Below are 23,874 nucleotides of genomic sequence, written 5' to 3' on the forward strand. Positions count from 1 at the left end.
TCCAGGCCCAGTGTACTTTCCACTGTGCGCCTAGCTACCCAAAGGGCTACCTTTTCCTGAATGATCCATATAAACCAATGTGTATATGTCTGTGAGGATGAAAGGGCCTGAGTGTATGTGTTACAGGACAGTGTTCTTCCTTCACCCACTTAGCGGAGAATGGAATGGGACCAGTTTGGGGCCAGTTCTCATCAGCAGGGACTTCCCTTCAAAATGGTATCTGCTGCCCATCAATTGGAGGACAGCTGAATTAATTGTGGTATATGAATATTATGGAATATTATTGTTCGGTAAGAAATGACCAACAGAATGATTTCAGAAAAGCCTGGAGAGACTTATAACGAACTGATGATGAGTGAAACGAGCAGGGCCAGGAGATCATTACATACTTCAACAACAATCCTATATGATGATCAATTCTGATGGACCTAGCCATCTTCAGCAATGAGATGAATCAAATCAGTTCCAATGGAGCAGTAATGAATTGAACCAGCTAGGCCCAGCGAAAGAACTCTGGGAGATGACTAAGAACCATTACATTGAATTCCCAATCCCTATATTTTTGCCTGCCGGCATTTTGGATTTCCTTCACAGGCTAATTGTACACTATTTCAGAGTCTGATTCTTTTTGTATAGCAAAATAATGGTTTGGTCATGTATACTCATTGTGTATCTACTTTATACTTTAATATATTTAACATCTACTGGTCATCCTGCCATCTAGGGGAGAGGAAAAATTAGAACAAAAGGTTTGGCAACTGTCAATGCTGTAAAATTACCCATACATATAACTTGCAAATAAAAAGCTATTATTTTAAATAAATAAATAAAATTACACTTTTTTAAAAAATGGTATCTGCTCAGTCCCACTCCCTTGTTCTTTCCTATTGCCCTTAAGCAAACAGAGCAGAGTCCCTTTTCCAAGGAATCCTCATTGCCCCAAGTACAGAGATAAGCTATCGTTCCTTTGATCCAGCCCCACATAATCATACTCTAAGGAAGACACCAACGTATACATCTGGATACTTGTTAACAGTTATTTCAACAATGAGAGTGAGAAGCTCCCATTCATATATTCCCATGTGCATCCTACCTCTAGGCCATGCAAGTGTGCGTGTGTGTGTATGTGCATGTGCATGTGCATGTGTGTGTGCATGTGTGTGAGTTTGTGTGCATGTGCATGTGTGTGCAATGACTACACAGATGTCCAAAAGGAGGAGCAAAAGCCAACCTCCGGTCAGGTCTCACATGAGTGAAGGAAAAATGGCAACTAAAGAAAACCTATGTCAGCTTTATAGCTATTGTTGAACTCAGTTCCCAAATCCTGTGCCCAAATTTATGTTTTTGTTTATCTTTGCACGTATTTTCAGAGTTGCCTCTCCTCCATACTCCTGCATGGGAGATCTATGGTTTTTAATCAAACATGTGAGGAGATATACACATTGAAAACCCAAGTGTGGCTAGGGGAGTGCCAATAATGAATGGCTATCCTATTTTATTTATGGCTTATCTAGATGCTTGCCAAATTACTTCCCTACCTTGTGTGCAGAGCCTTGTATTTATTTAAAGCTACAATTTATAATACATCATAATAGTTTCATGAATTAACAGTTAGAACAGTATATAGATGACTATAGCATCATGTAATATACAGCAAACAGATGTTTGGGGCAAAACCTGTTTTTCAGTTTGCCTCCAATCTTGCTTTTTTTATTAGTAAAGAAAAATGCATGAAATCACTAGCAGCCATTCTGCGATATGCTCTTTTTTTAAATTAAATTTGCCTTTTGATCTTTATCATGGGGATTGGGAAGATACTTGTGCTTCATTTTGTGTTTTTTCTTAGATAAAGATACTTAAAAAGGCAGCCAAATGTACGGGGAAGAGAGAGCTGTACTGGAGTTGAAAAGACCCAAGTTCTAATCCAACTCAGATACTTATTGGCTGTATGATCCTGGGCAAGTCACTTCTCTTTACTTCAATTTCTTCAACTGTAAAATAGGGATAATAGCAGCTACCTTACAGAGTTGTTATGAGGATCAGAAGAGATAAAATACTTTTAAAATTTTGCCTGTTTATTCCATTCCTACCCTTCACCTCCCAATCTTTCAAGGATAAAATGAGACAATATCTGTAAAGTATTTGGAAAGGTCAAAGCAATATATAAATGCTATCCATTATTATTAAATGTATTGATAACTTCTTTAATTTGCCAATTATGTATAGACAATTTTCAATGTTAATTTTTAAAGATATTTAATTAAAATTTTTTCTCCCTCCATTTCTTCCCCACTAAGACAGTCATCAATCCTATAGCTACATTCATATAACATGTTTTTCCATAGTAATCATGTTATAAATGAAAAATCAGACCAAAAGGAAAAAACCATAAGAAAAGAAAAAGAAATTTTAAGTGAAAATAGTATGCTTTGATCTGCATTCAGTCTCCATAGTTTTTTCTTTGGATATGGATGATATTTTTCCATCACAAGTCTATTGGAATTGTGTTGGATTACTGTATTGCCAAAAAAAAAAAAAGAGCTAAGTTTCTCATAATTTATCATCATACAATGTTGCTATTGTGTTTATTATGTTCTCCAGGTTCTTCTCATTTTACTTAATATCAATTCATGTAAGTCTCTCCAGGTCTTTCTGAAATTATCCTGCCGATTGTTTCTTATAGAACAAAAATATCCCATTACATTCATATACCACAACTTGTTCAGTCATTCCTCAATTGATGGGCATCCCCTTGATTTCTAATTCTTTGCCACCATCAAAACACCTGCTATAAAATATATTTGTATATGTCAGTCCTTTTTCCTTTTCTAAGATCTCTTTTGGATACTGATCTAATAGTAGTTGTGCTGGATCAAAAAGTATGCACAATTTTATAGCTCTTTGGCAGTTTGAAATTTTTCTCCAGAATAGTTAGATCAGCTCACAACTCCACCAATAATGCATTAGAATCCTAGCTTTTCTACATCCCCTCCAAATTTTATTATTTTTTTGTCATCTTTGCCAATCTGATAGACGTGAGGTGATACCTGAGAGTTGTTTTAATTTGCATTTCTCTAATCAATAGTGATTGAAAGCATTTTTCATAAGACTACAGATCTGCTTCTATTTTCAGAGGAAAGATAGAATATTTTTATAGTCAACCAAAATGGCCAATTAGTTATTAATGCAAACTCTTAATGAAAGAACTTAATAAGAGCACAAGCAAATCTGTTCATCAAATAAAACATTTCTGTGAAAGGAAAATACCCCTATTATCATGTTTTGCTAAAAATAACTCTGGATTCTCAAAAGCTATAGCAGTGAAATATAATTTCTGATAGGTCTTATCAGTTTGGAAAGGTTTTGAATTCAAAGTCAATGACATATTGTATCTGTTTTCTAAGGTCTCATGTTGTTAAATGCAAAGTGGCGCCTCACCAGAAACTGGCTACCACAACTCAAGACCAGAAGGAAGACAGTAATCTGTATTAGGGGAAGTATTATTCATGCTAATGAAAATGATGCTCTTTCAAAGAATCAAACTCAAAATGTACGTTAAAGTTCTCTGTAAATTATAAAGTATAATGAAAAGATAAGCCATTATTATCACATTTATTATTTTAGGAACTTTTTTAAAAACATAAATTCTTCTAGGAATCATGGTAACTAAATGGTATAATGGAGATAACACTGGACTTGTAAGGAAGACCTGAGTTCTAATTCTGTTAAATATTTCCTAGTAGGTTTATAACCCTGAGCAAATCCCTAAGCCTCTCTCAGTTTCAATTTTTCTATCTGTAAAATGGAAGTTATAAGAGAATCTGTTATTTCACAGCATTTTTTGTGAGGAGTGAAATAATGTTTTAAAAATATTTCACAAACCTAAAAGCTATAGACAGACAGATGATAGATAGAGAGAGATAAAGATAGATGGATGATAAACATAGAAAAATAAGAGATGACAAACAACAGATAAATGAAACTGATGCACAGAACATAAGAGATAGAAATACAGATATTTATTTGTTTAGATTTTTTTATTTTTTTATAGATATTTATACACATATATACATTAACTATTATTTAAAAATTTGGTGACTATGGTGATAACAACCTTGATTATATTAAATCAGTGTGTGTGTGTGTGTGTGTGTGTGTGTATTTATATACTCATTGATTCTCTAAATAATCATTTCTAACACTATGAAATACAAAATTTTGATTACTGATATATTTTTATTTTGAGTGATTTGATTGATATTAATAATTCTGATTACATTAAATTAAAAGGGTTTTGTACAAACAAAACCAATGCAGCCAAAATTAGAAGGGAAACAGAAGACTGGGAAAAAATTTTTACATCCAGTATTTCTGAAGACATAATTTCTAAATATGTAGAGAATGTATTCTATTCTTCAATTGATAAATGGTCAAAGGATATGAACAGACAATTCTCAGATGAAGAAATTGAAACTATTTCTAGCCATATGAAAAGATGCTCCAAGTCATTATTAATCAGAGAAATGCAAATGAAGACAACTCTGAGATACCACTACATACCTGTCAGATTGGCTAGAATGACAGGGAAAGATAATGCGCAATGCTGGAAGGGATGTGGGAAAACTGGGACACTGATGCATTGTTGGTGGAGTTGTGAATGAATCCAACCATTCTGGAGAGCAATCTGGAATTATACCCAAAAAGTTATCAAACTGTGCATACCCTTTGATCCAGCAGTATTACTACTGAGCTTATACCCCAAAGAGATACTAAAGAAGGGAAAGGGACCTGTATGTGCCAAAATGTTTGTGGCAGCCCTGTGTGTAGTGGCCAGAGACTGGAAAATAAATGGATGCCCATAATTGGAGAATGGTTGAGTAAATTGTGGTATATGAATGTTATGGAATATTATTGTTCTGTAAGAAATAATCAGCAGGATGAATACAGAGAGGCTTGGAGAGACTTACAGGAACTGATGCTAAGTGAAATGAGCAGAACCAGGAGATCATTATATACTTCAAAAACGATACTGTATGAGGATGTATTCTGAAGGAAGTGGATTTCTTCATCAAAGAGAAAGTCTAACTCAGTTTCAATTGATCAAGGATGGGCAGAAGCAGCTACACCCAAAGAAAGAACACTGGGAAATGAATATAAACTGTTTGCATTTTTGTTTTTCTTCCTGGGTTATTTATACCTTCTGAATCCAATTCTTCCTGTGCAACAAGAGAACTCTTCGGTTCTGCACACATATATTGTATCTAGGATATACTGTGACATATTTAACATGTATAGGACTGCTTGCCATCTTGGGGCGGGGGTGGAGGAAGGGAGAGGAAAAGTTGGAACAGAAGTGAGTGCAAGGGATTATGTTGTAAAAAATTACCCAGGCATAGGTTCTGTCAATAAAAAGTTATAATTATGAAAAAAAAGAAAGAAATATCTAACAAATTTTTTAAAAAAGAGAATTGACTCAAATTTATAAGAATATAAGCGATTCTCCAATTGATATTTAAATGATCAAAGGTTAGGAACAGACAATTTTCAGATTAAAAAAAAGGCCATTTCTAGTCATATGAAAAAATGCTCTAAATTACTATTGATTAAAGAAATACAAATTAAAATATCTCTGTGATACCACTTCACATCTATCAGATTGACTAAAGTGACAAGATAATGATAAATGTTGTGGGAGATGTCAGGAAAAAGGAACACTAATGCATTGTTGTAGAGTTGTGCACTAATCCAACCATTCTGGAGAGCAATTTGGAATTGTGCCCAAAAAGCTGTAAAATTTCATATCTTTTGATCCAGCAATGTCTCTACTGGGCCAGTATCCCAGAGAGGTAATAAAAAAAGGAAAAGGACCCACATGTGCAAAAATATTTGCAGCAGTCCTTCTTATAGTGGTAAAGAACCGGAAATTGAGTAGATGCCCATCAGTTGGAGAATGGCTGAATAAATTATGGTATAACAATTTAATGGAATATCACTGTTCTATAAGAAACAATGAGTAGGCTGAATGGAACGACTTAATATGAACTCATGCTGAGTGAAGTGAGCAGAACCGAGAGAACACTATATATAGAAAAAAGAGGATTATGTGATCTTTTCAACAATGAATTATTCAAAACAATTGCAAAAACTTGGGATAAAAAGGGCCATTTGTATCCAGAGAGATCTATGGAGAGTGAATGTGGATCAAAGCATAATATTTTCACCTTTTTTCTTCTTGTTGTTTGCTTGAGTTTTTTTCTTTCTCGTGTTTCTTTTTCCTTTTGACCTGATTTTTCTTGTGCAACATGACAAATATGGAAATATTTTAAAAGAATTGCACATTTTTAATTTACATTGGATTGCTTGCTATCAAGGGAAGGGTAAGGGTGGAAAACAGGGAGAAAAATTTGGAACACAAGGTTTTATAAAGATGAATGTTAAAAACTATTTTTGCATGTATTTGGAAAAATAAAAAAAAAACTATTATAAAAAAATCACCCATAAACTATTCAATATCATCCTAATTTGCATATTCAATGATGGTGTAAAGGACTAAGTTTATTCCTAGAAAAATTTTGGTAATGTTTAATAAGAGAAGGTCCAAGACATTGTATTTAGCAAGGAAAACTAAAATACACTAATAAGAATTTTAGGCTAAAGTTCTAAAATAATCAGTGAATAAAGAAATGTGATTTCTGAGAAATCTATAAGAATTTAATTAGTTATTAAGGTACAGATTAGCAACAATACCTTGATTTCTCTTTATTCCTTTGTTTTTCCAAGTATCGATGAGTTTCTAGTCTAGACTCAGGGCTATACAATGTGGGCTTCTCCCAGAATTCTTTCTCCAATTCATCTGGTGTCTTTTTATTAACTTTGTTTTCTTCTATCTCTGGATGTTCTTTTTCATTCCTCTGAAGCACAGAATATGGACTAAAAGAACAAAAGTGAAGTACATGAAAATAGTAAAATCAAGGGTTTTTTTCACATTAGAGCATAATGATATAACTGTCACCTTATAGAATGACTATCAAAACTGAGAAAATAGCTATTAAACAAAAGAAATATTTTTGAATAGAGAATTTTGCTGCAAGGATCAAAAGAAGGAAGACAGTAGAGAGGATTCTGTATACTCTCAAGTCAGCTCATTTATAATGATAAAACATTGCCCTGTCCTGATTTTTAAAGATTTTGTAAATGGCTGCTACTGAGCAACCCTTTCAATGACTTGCAAAAGAAATATTTTGGTGTAAGAGAAAGAGGCAATTTCAAACATTTACTGGTTTTGAGATCTCTGGCAAATGAATTAACCTATTAGTGCTCTAGGCATTGTTCTAAGATTTTAAGCTGCAGAGAAGTAATGACCTGTTACAAGGGTTAACTGGATAATATAGTATATAGAGAGTACGGAGTCCAGAGTCAGAAAGACAAGAGTTCAAATCCAGCCTCAGATACATACTGGCTATGTGAAGCTGAGAGAGTAACTTGATCCTGTTTGCCTCAGTTTTTTTATCTGTAAAATGAATTGGAGATGGAAATGGCAAACTACTCCAAGTATCTTTGCCCAGAAAACACCAAATGGGATCACAGAGAATCAGATATAACTGAAACAACTTAACAGCACGTGACCTACATTGTTAAGGGAAATTTCTTTACCAAAGAGTTCCCTATCAAAATCACCAGACTCCTAATTGTGAAATACCTCACTTTGGAGAATTATGTTTCCTCCCTGAAAAAATTAAAAGGTCAGAGTAGAATTCAATGATTCTAATTGGTTTTAAATATTTCAAAGGCTAACTCTTGAAATATGGAGTACACTTGTTCTTTTTGGTTCCAGAAAGCAATAAGAAGCTACAAAAATTTTGGCTCAGTATAAGGGAAAATTGCCTAAAAGTTAAAGCTATCCAAAAATGTAATGAGATACCTAAGGAGGTAGTAGATTTGTCCTCAAGCATAACCTGGAAAATCATTTATGAATCATACTATAAAGTGGATTATAGCTCAAGGATAAATTGGACTAGAGAGTCTCTGGGATGTCTTCCCATCTCTTACTCCATGCTTCTGATGCCCACACTAACTGCTACAAATCTTCTCTTTTTTCTCTCAAGGTTCCTGGGGTCTTCCATTTTCCCTGTTTTAGAGAAAGAGATATCCTAAATTACATACCTAGCACCTCATTCATCCCAAGCTCCTCCAGGCCTTGGTTGCATCAAACACCTCATCTGTCCTGTGCATCTTCAGTCTCTCCCTTTCTATTGCTTACTTCTCCTCCTACAAACATATTCAGGTGTCCAATATCATAAACAACACAACAGTAAAGCCTCAAACCTCTATGTATCCTACTTTGCCTTCAGTGGAAAAGCAATGGTACCACAGCAATAGATATTGATTTAATTTCAGTAGACCTTACAAAAAGTTAGAATGTCCATTAAACCCCTTATTAGAGGCTGCCATTCCAATAGTTGTCATTCTCTATATCTTCTTTCCTTCTTAGCAAAAAACCTTGAAAACACTGTCAACAGCCAATACCTCTAAGTTCCTTTCCTTGCACTTAGCCTCTTGAAAGTGGAAAGGTGATAAAGCTCACAGCCTAACTCACTTATTAGTTCTTCACCATCAAGTCCAAAACTCCACTGGGCTGGCTACCTAGACCTTGGTCCTCAAGGATTCCCTGGTCAATTGACTATAATGCTGAGCCCAGGATACTGAACCCAAATATTCCTATGAGTCACACTGCTAGGACAGACTCCATTCCCTTTATTTGGAACTGAAAAGTACAAATAAAAGAAGGCCCAAACTCTGACTTTTTTCTGGGGCTGTATGACCTAACCTGGGAAGGAACAGCCCTCTGGGCAGCCTCTTGTATATCACTGTGTCTCTAGTATGAATAAAGTCCTGTACTCCAGGCAAACACGCAGATAAATCAACTCTGCTTAAATAGGCAGATTTAAAGAAAAGATAAGTTCTATCCAGAATTCTAATGGGAAAAAGATGCTCCCAACAACACTGGGTACTGATGCAGAAGCAGATATGCATGCACCAGCTTTTCTGCTTCCCATTAGCATTCCCAGGAGTTTTCCCTATAAGTGACAATGTCCAGACATGGTCTGAATGTGCATCAAACCCATTTTTATGCTACCTTTTATTTCACAATTTTGCCTTTATATATTATTGTACAATATTATATAAAGTATTTATATAACTATATATTATATAATTGTAATTGTATAATATATACTATAATAAATATAATTTATATAATAGTGTAATTTTACACTATTTTCTAATAATACAGAATGTAAGCTTTTTGTGAGTAGGGATTGTTTCATGTACTATCCTTAGCACCTAACATAGTGTCACCTTTTAATAAATGTTTTTTAATGTATTTATTCATTTGATTATTTATTTTGTTTGTTTATTTATATTTATCACTGATTGACTGATTCTTCTTAAAATCCATGATGTTTTATTTCTGGCTCTAAATCTGCTCCATCATTTTGGATGCCAGAAGGTGGACTCCCATTGCACATTACTCACCCCTCTCTTTTTCCCAAAGGCATCATGAGGGTAATGGGCATTTTAATCAATTTCTTAACATAATTCCACTTCCTTCTCCCATTATCTGACCTGCAGTGATAAATTTTAGTTGCCAATAACAATTTAGATATTGGCTTTGCTACTAACAATGCTGAGTCAGAAAGACCTGCCTCAGATATTTACTAGCTGTATAAACCTGGTTGAATCATTTAACATTTGTCTCCTTCAACTGTAAAATGGAGATAATTATAGCACCTATTCTCCAGGGTTGTTGTGAAGTTAAAATGAGATATTTGCAAAGTGCTTAATACAATGCCTGGCACATACTAAGCACTTAATAAATGCTTATTTCCTTCCTTTCATCCTTCACTCTCTCTGCAATCTGGCTTCCAATCTTAACCTTCAATTAAAACTACTTTCTTCAAAGTTATCAATGATCTCTTCATTGCCAACTCTAATTCTCTTTTTTCAATATAGAAATTTCTTGACCTCTCTGTAGTCTTTGACATTGGCTTCTGGATATTCTCATTTTTATGTTTGTTTGTTTGGATACATCTCTCTCCTAGTTCTTCTATCTATTTGACTCCATCAAAGCTCCCTTTGCTACATCTTCATTTATGACATGTATACTAACTACAAATGTCCTCCAAAGCTATATTCTGAACCCTTTTCTCTTTTCTTTTTATACATGTAAAGCTATTCTCAACATGTACCCTCATATCTACCTAGTCTTCTTACACATTATTCCTAAGATTGACTTTTCTTTGTCTCCAATGCCTATTTCTATGCCAGTGTGCATGGAATGTCTATGGAATGCTCTCGTCATTTCTATTTCTTAGAATTCTACACCCCCTTCAAACATCAGTTCAAATATCACCTTCTGCAGGCCTTTCCTGATCCCTGAAGCTGCTAATGTCTTCAACTCTATGGTCAATGTTCATCGGCTCTCTGGATTTTCTTTGCTTTTTTCTTTCTTTTTTCTTTTTTTTTTAATATTTCTTACCTATACTTCTTTATCTGCCCATTGTCTTCCCTATTAGAATGTAAATTTTTTGTGAGTCTTTTTTTTTTTACTTTTCATTGGTTTTCCTTGCATTTTACAGTTCTTGGAACATTACAAATGCTTAATGTTTGTTGTCTGATAGATTAAACCACTAATTTTATAAAGCGCAAAATATTTCTGTTCAATTCAACAATCATTTATTAGCTATGTGCAAATTTCCATACTAGGTGCTGGCAGGGATTCCATAATATCTGTCCATGCTGAGTTTATTTTGCATATGAAAAACAATGCAATATATCCACAAGTGACTGAAATATAAAATAAGATAGAGGAGTAATGGTAACACTAAATATGAATGTTAGTTTACATACATAGTGTTGTTGATGTCTGTGTACCAACGTCCATCGAAGCCTGGATTACTTTTGTTTTCCTTCCATTTTTCCTTCTCTTCCTCTTCTTGAAGTTTTCTCTCAGCCTCTTTTTTCTCTTTGGATCTTTTGAGGCAATAAGCCGTTTCCTGTTCTCTGATTTTCTCTTCAATTACTGGGTAGTTCTGCAATGCCTTAATTCTCTCTGATCGCTCTATTTCTTTGCCATCCAAACGCTTATAATAAAATCATAATCATAATAAACAAAAATAATAATAAAATGATTTTTTAAAAGTAGGGATTCAAATTGACTTTATGTTGACCTTGGCGGGAATATTATAACTACATGAATTTCATAAGAGACATAAATAATGCATGAAAAATAACTCCATTACCTCCAGAATCAAATATAAAACCCTATTTGGTGCTAAAACCCTTTACAATTTTAACCTCTTCTTATTTTTTAGTCTTCTTATACCTTAATCCCTCCCATGTACTCTACAATCCAATGACATTGGCCTCCTTACTTGTACTCATACAAGACATTCCAACTGTTTTCAAGGTTTGTTCTCCATGCTACATACACCATCATCTCTGTCTCCTATTTTCCTGGCTTCCTTCAAGTTTTAGCTAAAGCTTCACCTTTTAATGGAAGCCTTTCCCAGATCTCTTTAATTAGTATCGCCTTCCTTCTGTGACTGTTCCTAATTTATATATTTTGTTTATACATAGGTGCATGTGTGTTGTCTCTTTCATTAGACTATAATCTTCTTGACTGCAAAGACTAATTTTTGTATCCCCAAAATTTTGCACACATAGTGCCTGACATATTGTAGGTGCTTAGTAAATCCTTATGAACTAAATGACAAAATATGTAAGCTTCTGATAAATATTTGATATTCATCAAATACAATAGCTAAAAGGAATAATTTAAAGCTCATTATATGCTATTAAAACAATATAGTTTGCTAATTATCTTCGCCAGTAATAATAATGTTAAATTAACAGTTCTGTCAATGATTAGCTCTGTTCCATTTTCTTCATGTTTTAATAAAGTCTGGGTTTTAAAGTAACATAAATGAATATATATTGATATATTTAAATAATTGTCTTTTTCCTACTCTTTGGAAGTATGTTCTAAAGATATTGTTGTCAGAATTTCAGTTTTGAGAGCTTGCCATCTCTTCTAATCTTATTTCTACTGTGAAATTTTATCTCTCCACAATCAATTAAGTATTTGCTATGTGCCAGTGCTCAAGCACTGAGGATATTAAGGACAAATATGAAATTGTACTTGCCTTCATGGAACTTAAAATCCTATAGGACAAACAGCCTGTGTGTGTGTGTGTGTGTGTGTGTGTGTGTGTGTGTGTGTGTATAAAATGCAAGGGAAATAGGGAAAAAGCACTGGCAGATGGAGGGAAGGACTTCATGTAGAAAGAAGTATGAGCTAAAAGAAAAAAAGAAATTCAAAGAGGTAAAGATGAAATAGAAATGCATTCCAATCAATCAATAAACATTTATTAAGTTCCTATACCATGTGCCAGGCACTGAGCTAAATACTGTGGATACAAAAAAGAGGCAAAAAAAAAAATCCCTGCTTTCTATGGTTCTAATTCCAAGCAATATGGGTAGGGTGGTTTGGGGACAAAAGAAGGAATGGTATAGACAGATCAATTTGGCTAGAATGAAGAATGTGTGAAGGAGGGTAATTCATATGGCTGGAATGCAAGTTTGGAGCTAGTTTGTCAGGGGTTTAAAATTTCAAAAACAGAAAGTATATTTGATCCTAGAAGTAAAAGGGAACCCCTGAAGGTCCTAAGAAGGGGAGTAATGTAGTCAAAGATTGTTTTGGGACTATTATTTCAGCAGCTGTTTGGAGAATGGATTTAAGGAGAGACTTCAGACAGAGACAGAATGAGGAAACTAGGTCAGAGATAAGAAGTGCCATCACACAAGATGATTCCACCATAATAATCTCCTCTTCCCCATTAATAAGAATGAAATCTAAAATACAATTTTCCTTATTGGTTTCTCCAGGCTTTGGAGAGATAAAATTATCAGTGAGGAAAGCAAAAAAATGATTAGCTACTCTGCTTTTGGTAGAAAAAGAGCAGAAGATAACGAGTTCTCCATCTCTGTAATAACATGTCTCAGAGCCAAGCCTGTGAACTCCTTTCCTCATCTAGTTCCTGACTTCCTGGGATATACTTCAGTGATAGTATCACTTAGGTCTCTGCTTTCATTCACCCAAATGTTCTCCAGTATACTCCCATTACCTGGTTCCCGAATTTCCTGAAATATATTCAAAGCCATCCCCACCCCATTTTACTTACCCAGAAAAAAAAAAAAAAAAGATAATCTTACTAAACTAAATTTCAGTCATGGGTCTTGGTGTTCTCGGTGCTAAAATAGTGTCTGGCACATTGGTAAGTGGTTGTCCTTTACTCTCAAAGAAGACCAAATTATCACTATCTTAGAGTCAAGTTAGTATGTCTGGCTGTGTTAATCAGACCAGTATGAGCTCAGAATGTTCTACCTCAAGTGAGGCACAAATGATCCATGTGAACATTCAATTCTAAAGTTCTTAAAGAGTATAAGAATGTCTTTGTGTTTTTCTGACCACCATGTGAGCGCTTGCCCTGTGTGAGTTGGATTGCCTTCAAGTGTTTTTTTTGCTTAGAGTCAAAGAATGGAACTAAGAATAAGAGATGAAAATGGCACAGGCAGACTTCAGATCAATGTGAAAAACAGTTCCTAACAGACCCAAAAAATGAATGGACTGCCAGAGAAGGAACAGGATTGTTCCATTGAGGCTGGACTAGATGGTCTTTGAGGTTCCTTTCAACTCTGGTATTCAATAATTTTGTGATTTTCTTACATTAATAAATAGCTGCAAACACTGAGTCAGTTAAAAGACGTTCAGATCCTAAAGAACCTTTAAGTCTCAAGCTAACTAATAGAAATATCTTTAGTCAAAAACAATGGCAAGAAGAGGCTTTTGCAAAGCTAGAACCAGGTCAGGCTTGCTGGGTCTCAGTAAGATATGATATAGATTAAAAAAAATCATACCCAGAAGTTTAATTTTATGTATTTCATGTTCCCCAAAATTTCCATGGCTAAAACTGGCACTCTGCCTCTTAAAGGAGATATGTTGATTGCTAATCCCCTGAGGGAATACAAGCCTCAATCAACCTGCACTAGTTATAGTTTCTGGTCTGAATGAGGGATGATTTCCAGGGAAACCAAGGAAACATAATTTCCCTAATGGCCTGAACATGCTCTCCAGCTTGAGGATATCATGGGAAATTACTTTCAAAAATGAAACCAAGAAAGGGAAGATATCAATTACACTCAAAAATTAAATGAAAAGTCAACATTGTTATGGCTCATAACAAAAACAAAAATAGTTGTACTAATCTCTAATCAAAAGTATCAAAATCCATAGGAAAACTTATTCTAAATCACTAATGATTAGAGAAATAGACATTAAAACAACTCTGAGATATTAGCTAACATTACAAAAATGGAAAATAATGATGGAAGGGATGTGGAAAAATAAAGATATCGACACACTATTGGTGGAATTATAAACTGAGTCAACCATTTTAAAGAAGAATTTGGAAATACAATCTAAGGGTTATAAAACTGCATATCCTTTGATCCAGCAATTCCACTACATCTGTATCTCAAAAAGCTTAAAGAAAAGGGCAGAAGACTTAAATATATGAATATATTTATAACAGCTTTTTTGTGGTAACAAAGAATTGAAAATTGAGGGGATACCTATCAAATGGGCAATGGATGAAAAAGTTGTTGGCATATGATTTTAATGGAATACTATTATGCTCTAAGAAATAATAAGCAGGAGGGTTTCAGAAAAACCTGGGAAATTTTAATATAAAGTTAAATTCAAATTGAATAGAATCAGAACAACATTATGCATAGTAATAGCAATATCATATGGATGATCAATTGTGAATGACTTGATCCAAAACAATGATCCAAGACAATTTCAAATGATCCATGATGAAAAATGCTAATCACTTCCAGAGAGAGAATGAAGCATTCTTTTTTCACTTTATTTTTCTTGCTTCGTTTGTTTTTGCAAAGTGGCTAATATAGATATATATTTTGCATGACCTCACTGTATGACTGATCTCATATCATTTGCCTTTTCAATGAATGGAGGGCAGAAAGAAGAGAGAAAATTTAGAACTCAGAATTATAAAAAATTAATATTAAAAATAAATTAAATATGGAAATAAGTTTAAAAGAATTTTTTATATTTAACTTATTATCAGAGTGCTTGTTCTCTTGGGGAGGAGAGAGGCAAGGAGAAAAAATTAGAACACAATGTTTTACAAAAATAAATACTGAAAACTATCTTTACATGTAATTGGAAAAATAAAATAGTGTTGAAAAAAGCCCACTCTAAAGAAATATTCATAAAAACAGAATTATTACTGAAGGACACATTGTGATTTTACCTACAAATGCATTTAGAGATATATCCCTCCCAAATGGTCACCCAGACTGTTTGTGTCCAACCTATAGTCGAACCTTCCAAGTTAGTATTGGAAAGATCAACCACAGTCAGATACATTGTACATTGACCCTGATGATGTTATGTTATTTTGATCTTCTTCGAGCATAAAGGACAAACAACAATATCTACAAATTTATAAATCTGGGGCCACTTAGTATACAAATTAAAAAACCTTGAAATCTTCAATAATCTCTCAAAGTAATATAGTATAATAATTTATAGATATTATATGCTATTTCCTTAAGAAAAGGCCAAATTGTGTTCATTATATTTTATTTAATAAGGCAGAGAAATATTTATTCCCTTTAGAATGGTCTCCATAAAGACTATTAAAATACAAAAAGTTTCAAACCTTAAACGTAAAAAACATCAGTTATCTATATGATCCACCTATGTAGAGATCTTATCTGCTGATAAAATTGAACAAATTTAACATGACTCTAATTTTTAAATTTTAGAATTTTTATGTTGTCAGTTAAATTATTATTAAGTACCTATTATTTGCAAGGCAAAATGCTTAAATCCTGGGACTACTTAAAAACAAAATAAAGCAAAGGAAAATATCTGTCGTCAAGGATTTCACAAACTAAAGGGAGAAACAACAAGCAAACAAATATGGACAAACTATATAAATAGGAAATAACAAGGGAGACACTAGAATTAAGAGAGATTGAGAAAGGCTTTCTGTAGAAGATGGGATTTTTGGCTGGGGCTTAAATGAAACCAGGAAAGGCAGTAGTAAATATGAAGAAGGAAAGCATTCCACATATAGGGGAAAGCCAGAGAAAATACCCAGACTAAGAAGGTAAGAGTGTCTTGTTCATAGAACAATCAGATTGCTGGGGGTAGTGGATCAAAGAGTATGTGGGGTGAGGAGTGAAAGAATTAAGTGGAGGGAAGGGTGACATGGTCAAATCTGTGTTTTAGCTACATTACTTAAATGAATAGAATCTAGACTTGAGTGAGCAGGCAGATGTATCAGCAGTCTACTCCAATAGTTCGGGGGTAAGGTGATAAGACCTGCATCAGGTTGGTGACAAGTGTCCAAGGAGAGAAGGAGAGCTGTGACAGAGGTAAAATTGATAGGCCTTAGCCACAGATTGGATATGTGCAGTGAGACATCTATGTTGTGAATTTGGGGGACTAAGGATGGTTCTGTCCTAGAAAGCATTAGCAATATTTGGAAGAAGGGAAAGTCTGAAGAGAAAGATAATGAGCTCAGTTTAGGACAATGTATTGAAATATGTGGAACCATTAAAATATTCATACTTGCAATTGTGGAAGAGTAGCAACCACAAACTCTCGGTATCCTTCAAAGTCTGCACATGGATTACCCATAAGAAAAATTTCTTTAAGATTTATATTATGTCGAAGAATTTTAATGCTGCTCAATGCTCCAACAAAATTTACTGTCAGATCAAGTTTTTCCAATCCTTCACATCCTGTGGAGGGGGAAATGGTGAAACAATACCAAATGGTAAGGAAAGAATTCATGTACTTATGCTTAGTATCAAAAACAGCAATAACATTTATAAATAACTGCTTAATTACTGGTTAATTTTCTAAGTGTATTTGAGTATCTCATTTAAGCAGGCCATTATACGAATTAATTGAGGAAATAAAGAAGTTGCAATGCAAGTTCCTTGATCTCAAGGAACTCATATACTAGGAGAAGGACACAACACACAGATAACTATAAAACACCATAACATGTGATAAATGTATTAGAATTGCATAACAAAATGATTTGTGAGGGACAAGAGGTAAAAAGTCATTCATTTCTTTAATAAAATGTTAGGGTCTTTTGTGTGCACAACCATCTAAGAGAGATTAACTCCAAGGAAATCTCCAGAATAAATGTTAAGTACTTGTGGCATATATCTTTTCCCAAATGTAGGAAACAACGTCCCTAATTCCTATACAAACACTTCATGTACAATATCAGCATTGGCGATAGCCCTCCATCAGCCTTATTAACTGGGAGACAATCAAAGGGATTTAGGGGAAAGCTAGGTGATGCAGTGGGTAGAACACTTGTAGTCAGAGAGACCTGCATTCAAATCCAGTCTCAGAACTTGCTGTGTGCAAGTCACTTAACTCTATTTGTTTCAGTCTCCTCTTCCATAAAATGACTTTGAGGAGTAAATGCAAACTTTTCCTGTATCTTTGCCAAGAAAACCCCAAAAAGGGTCACAAGGAATCAAACACAATTGAAAATTACTGAACACCAACACCAACAACTACAGCAAAGTCCCTTCACTGGAAAAACCTTCAGAAACTTTCAAAGTGTCATTTTCTATTATCTCATTGAACTAATTAAGGAATTCCTCAAATTGATCTAAGGCTCCTCCCTTCTAGCTCCTTTATAATGGTATCACAAAAGTATGGAGAGTTGGGAAACAAATCTCTGTGAGATCCTAATAGAAAGTGAGAAGACTGAATGGGAGGTACATGGAAGAGAAGCTATTTGGGATGAGTTTAAAGAATGAGAAGGAATTCGGTAGAAGAGAAGACACACTCCAGGTCAAAGGAACGTTCTAAACAAAGACACAGAGACAGAAGAATGTCATCCATGTTCAGAGGAAAGAGAATAGGCCCATTTAACTGGAATACAGACAACATAGAGAGGATTACTAGAAGATAATGCTGAAAAGGAGGATTGGTGCAAGACTGCCAAGGTCTTAAATGCCAGGTGAAGGAATATGAATTCTCACTTGCTTACTAATGAATGACTACATGTTGCATATATAATGATTCCTTTAGAGCAAAGGCTGTGATTTTACAACAAAGAGCTACAGAAAACTTTTTTTTCCTCAGAGCTGTAAGAAAAACTATTCTGGTAAAATCATAACAGATAATATGGAAAGATTTGTTAAAAAGGTTTGCAGTAGTGCAAACTGGCAATAAAAATCATGAGTATGATAATCTTGTCAGTGGGATTCCAGACAAGGGATAGATAGAACACGTGCAAATGACTCAATTCTAAAACTGACTATTAAAAAAGTGAGGAGAAAAGGGGGTCTACAAGAACCTTGGGTTTACAAACATGAGAGAAAGGGTGAACACTGGTACCCCACACATAAGAAATATGGAAGGGGGCAGGTAGGTGGTGCAGTGGGTAGATCACCAGCCCTGAAGTCAGGAGGACCTGAATTCAAAACTGACCTCACACACTTAATGCTTCCTAGTTGTGTGACCTGGACAAATCACTTAACCCCAATTGTCTCAGCCAAAAAAAAAAAAAAAAAAGAAAGAAAGAAAGAAAGAAATATGGAAGGAAGAGTAGGATAAGGAAGAAAGTTCAGTTCAGTTTTATGGAGATTGAGTGTGAGATGCCAATGGGATATCCAGAACTTGGGAGATTCACATCTGGAGGTCAGGGAAAAAAAAAAAAAAAAAAAAAAGCTCTGATCAATGTAATAAAAACCATGAATCCAAAGGAATAAAAATGAAAGGACTTTTTGATCACCTCCTGATAGAAAAATGATGAATTTAAAATGCAAAAATATTTTGGGACATGGCTAATGAGTTTTTTTTTTTTTGTTAGACAATGCATTGTATTTGCCTTATGTATTTTATGTGTAATATGTATTTTAGCTTTATGGCTTATTTTGTTATGTTTCTTTTTCTATTTGCTTAGAGGAGGAGGATATAATTAAATGGAAAGGACAGAACAATAAAATATACCCCAAAAAAGTATATTTATGCTGTAATATGTCACATTTATTTCAACATAAATTATTGCTATGTGGTCATGTTACTCTGATTTAAAAATCCATCACTGAACCAAACTGTAAAAAGGAAGTGAAATTTCCCTGCATCAGTTTTCTGCTTGCTACTAAAAAAAAGACTTCAATGTACTGTCTTAATAGGGTAAGACTACTATTGATATTATCAGGAATGATAGGAATACTTATTAAAATAATGTGAATACACAAGATTTACAGGAAGGAAACAATCATTATCAAACAGCTACTATTTTCCAGACACCAAGTTAAGCACTTTACATGTATCTATTTGATTCTCACAACAACCCTGAGAGGCAGGAACTGTTCATGATACCTATTTTACATTTGAGGAAACTAAGGCAGATAGTAATTGTGACTTGCTCAGAATCATAGAGCAAGTATCTGAGGCCACATTTGAACATGGATCTTTCTGATTCAGACCCCAACATTCTAGTCACTGAGCTACCTGCCTCTTAATTATACTTTTAAATCATTTTATTGCCTAAGATATCTGTTGGGAAACTGTGACAACCATGCTAGCACCCAAGATACCTCAGAATCAGCCGGAATCAGGATAAGCAAAAGTTCTCAGTCTTTATTCTTGGTCCTTAGATGCAGGATTGAACAGGATGGAAACAGAATCTCCGCAACTGCCTTCTCCCTAGCCTTCTCCCTCATCTACCGCCAAAGAGTGCCTCTGACTAGTCTTACTCCACCCTCTAGTCCCTCCTACAATCCTCTGTATGCACTAATTATTGAGCCAGCACGGGATAGTGGAAAGGACCATTTTCCAAGCATATGCTTATAGAATATTGTCCAATCGGTAGTTAGCCTCAAGTGCTCGGCAGTCCTGACCTCAGTGCATCAACTCAATAGTTTCAGCCCTCTACAGGAGACAAAGGGAAAGGGAGGTGATCCAAAGAAGCAGAAAAAAAGAAAAAAGCTGCCTAAGATACCCTGATGTAAAATGATTTGTCTGTAACAAAAAAATAAACACACACATATATATTATTATGTTAAAATGCATTATTACATTAAAAAAATAGAGTAATTGGGTAGGAATGGTATATTAGTAACTGGATCAATAAAAGACCTCCTGGAGAAGGTGGAAGTTGAACAGAGTTTTGGAACAAGAGGTAAAGGTGAGAATCAGTGCCAAGGCACAAAGACATGAGATAGAGTGTTATGCTTAAGACCAACCAGTCTGGCTGATCTATTGAGTAAATGGTAAGGGGCAAAATCTCTGTCATTTGGAGCCTGGTTTCAGATTGAAATTCGTCTTTGAAGACTTTTAGATGACAAAGGAATTTATATTTGATACTGAAAATACTAGGGGAGTAGTAACATAGTAAGATATATGCTTTGGGTAAATCTGAAAATACTAGGGGAATAGTAACATGGAAAGCTATATGCTTTAGATAAATCTAAAAATACTAGGGGAGTAGAAACAAGGTAAGCTATATCTTTGGGGAAAACCTGAAAATATTAGGGGAGTAGTAACATGGTAAGATACATGTTTTGGATAAATCAATTTGTCATGTGTGTGGAAAATGGATCGAAAAGAGATAAAAGATGGATTGAAAAGGAAAGAGATTGGAGACCTAATTAGGAAGCTATCACAATAGTCCTAGCAATTGGTGATAAGATCTTGAACTGAAGTAATAGCCATATGGGGAAAGAAAAGGGGGACCAATATGAGAGATGCTGCAGATAGAATTTACTATACCTGGCAACTCATGAAACTCCAAAAGAGCAAGGTATTGAGATAGACATTATGATAAATGTATGTGAATAAAAAAAGGGAAGTGCTTTCAAGTAGTTTTTGAAAGAAAGATAATAAATAGTGGTTGTACCCTATTTAATTTGAAATTCCAGTTTAAAGGGTCAAAGGGCCAATTGGTGATACAGAGCTACTGATATTATTAGGATCCATTCTGAGAGCTAGATGTTGTCTCAGAATGGATGTTCAGATCTGGGAGATATTAGTGTAGAGATGATAACTGAACTCACTGGAATTGAATAATAAATTTCAGGTATTACAGGAGAACAAGTAGGTTCTTATCTCTCATATTTCAGTATTCATTTAAAAATGCTAAATATTCAGTAAGTTGATATACTGAAGTTATGATCCTTTATTTTTTATATTTTCATGTATTTTTCCATTAATTACTCATTACCCAGTTTTCTGACTACACTTCATGCAAAGGAGTGTTGTGATGATTTCAGCTAGTAAAATGGAACAAAATCCTGGAAATATATATATGTGTGTGTGTGTGTGTGTGTGTGTGTGTGTGTGTGTGTGTGTGTGTATAATATATATATATATATGTATGTATATATATATTCATTTTAACATTTTATTGATGCATTTTGTTGTTACACCAAAGACATTTTCCAAAGAATTCTCTCACCCCTGTACCTTGATAAAATCCTTTATATAATAAGAAAAAGCAGGTAAATAAAAACAAAAGACAAAGTAGCTATGGTAAATAAAAACAGTAGACCTGAGGCAGGTAGGTGGTAGAATGAATGGAGCACTAATCCTGAAGTCAGGAGGAGCTGAGTTCAAATCCAGTCTCGGACACAACACTTCCTAGCTCTGTGACCCTGTGTGAGTCACTTAACCCTCTGCAAGTCATTTAACCCTCAATTGCCTCAGGAAAAAAACAAAAAACAAACAAACAACAACAAAAAAAAAAAAACAGTGTACCCTTAGCTGCATCTGGAAGGCTATTTCACATCTATAATTCACTACTTCCCTACTTTGATGAAGGATGTTTCATAATGATGAAATGAATTTAAATTCCCTGAAACAGACATTGGTTATTATATTTAATATGAATTACAAAATCTCTTAATGTTCTCATTTACATTTGCATTATCATTTGCATTGTTTTGCTTTTTTGCCTCAATAAACAAATATGTATTAAGCATCATTGTATACCAGGAATTGTCCTACATTCCCATTTCGCTAAATTATTCATATTTGACATTTCTTATATAAAAATATTGTCTTACTCTCACAGACAACAGTTTGTTCAGTGAGAATCCACTCTGTTGCCAGTTTGTTCATTTTTCTGCAATTTTTTTTCTTGCTGTAAAAAGCACTATTAAAAACACTTTGGTATATGTGGAAATATTCCATTGATCTCCTTGAGGTATAAATCCAGTAGCAGGTCTGATAATTCAAAGGATAGATATAGTTTGCTAACTTTCTCAAGTAATTCTAAAGTATATAACAGAAGTTATAGTTTCACCAACAGTTTATTAGTATGCCCATTGTCTCACAGCCCTGCTCATATTGTTTCTTTCCCTCTTTTATCACTTTTGCCAATGTTATATGTATGAAATAAAGTCACTGCATTTACTTCTATTATTTGTAATGTTCATTTTAAGATATGGTTGTTGACAATATTTCTTCTTCTGAAAACTGTTTATTCTTGTCCTTTACTTGTTGATTCATTAAAAAGGGGTTCTTAATCTTCTATTTTTATCAATTCTCTATAAATATCTTAGACATTATTTTATCAGAGATTTTAACAAAAATATTATCATTCAACATCTTCTTAATTCTGGCTGCACTGCTTTTATTCTAACAAAAAAAACTTTTAAATTTCATAAAAAATCAAAATTCCTGGCTCAAGTTGGACTTTCAGTGTATCAAAACTCCAAATTTTTCTCACATTTCTTTCTAATCTAACTTCTTTATACTTCTTATGGAGTTGATTATTTGACTCCAACTGTAGATTTTCACATCTGTCCCTATGAAATTTCACTTTAGGGACACAGCCCAATGTTCTTGCCCATTGGCAGCTTTTTAGATCTTGACTTTACCAACTGGCATTGTCAGGGAAATAATAGGAATCATAATTATTTTGCAATTTTGTAATAGACTAGTAACTTAGAAAAAAACCCAGCCACCTAGAAGCCAAATAGTGAAAATTAAAGATAAATTTTTAAATGGCAAACTAAAAAACAAAACAAGAATACTCTAAAGATTCAGTAAAATCTGCAGCAATAATAAAGAGATTTATCTAGGTACTATATCCACAGGAGATAATCAAAATCAATAAAAATACATATTGCCCAGTTTATAACATAGACCATGGTCATTCTGTCAGATTTCTTAATCAATATCCATATGGTAGTCAAACAATGTACATAGATAGTGAAGACAGCCCATAATTGAACTGGAGAGGGAGATGGAACAGGATTGCACTGGAAAAATTATGCAGTAATTTCAATGATTCCAATTGCTCACTGCCACCAAAACCAAATAAATCCCCCCAAAACATCTTTTTAATACCAAAATTCTCTTAGTGATGCCATATAGCTAGAAAATCATTTTTAAAAACATGAGCTTGGGGAAAAAATAGAAAATGACTAAAAGAATAATTAAAAGATGTAATACGAATGTCAGTAGGCTACAACATGTTAACAACAATTTTCTGTATGCCAGAAGTAGAATAAAGCATTGATGCAAGGCATGTATAATCTAAAATTTGTCAGAAATAAATACAAGCCCAAGTAGTGTATGAGTACTTTGAAAATGCTAAGAGAATCAGACGAAGGCCCCTAGCACATCAAATATATCTCCTCTATGGAGGAGTTACAGAATGACACTGACAGAAGTTACACAGGATAAGGTATAACATAAGGATATCTGTATCAATGAAGAGAGAATATACATCA

The 23,874-nt window shown here is 34.1% G+C and overlaps 1 protein-coding gene across 2 annotated transcripts in view; it reads right to left on the minus strand.

Moving 5' to 3' along the window:
* DNAAF11 (dynein axonemal assembly factor 11) overlaps positions 1–23,874 on the minus strand; it is a 95,524-nt gene that overhangs the window by 46,959 nt on the left and 24,691 nt on the right. For both annotated transcript variants that reach the window (XM_051971106.1, XM_051971105.1), the window contains exons 4-6: positions 16,724–16,896; positions 10,909–11,141; positions 6,748–6,930 (exon numbers count right to left, since the gene is read on the minus strand). In XM_051971106.1, the coding sequence (XP_051827066.1) occupies positions 6,748–6,930; positions 10,909–11,141; positions 16,724–16,896 (589 nt within the window). The remainder of the gene's footprint in view (positions 1–6,747; positions 6,931–10,908; positions 11,142–16,723; positions 16,897–23,874) is intronic.

This window comes from Antechinus flavipes, chromosome 1, assembly GCF_016432865.1.
Source record: "Antechinus flavipes isolate AdamAnt ecotype Samford, QLD, Australia chromosome 1, AdamAnt_v2, whole genome shotgun sequence".
Classification (NCBI taxonomy): Eukaryota; Metazoa; Chordata; class Mammalia; order Dasyuromorphia; family Dasyuridae; genus Antechinus; species Antechinus flavipes.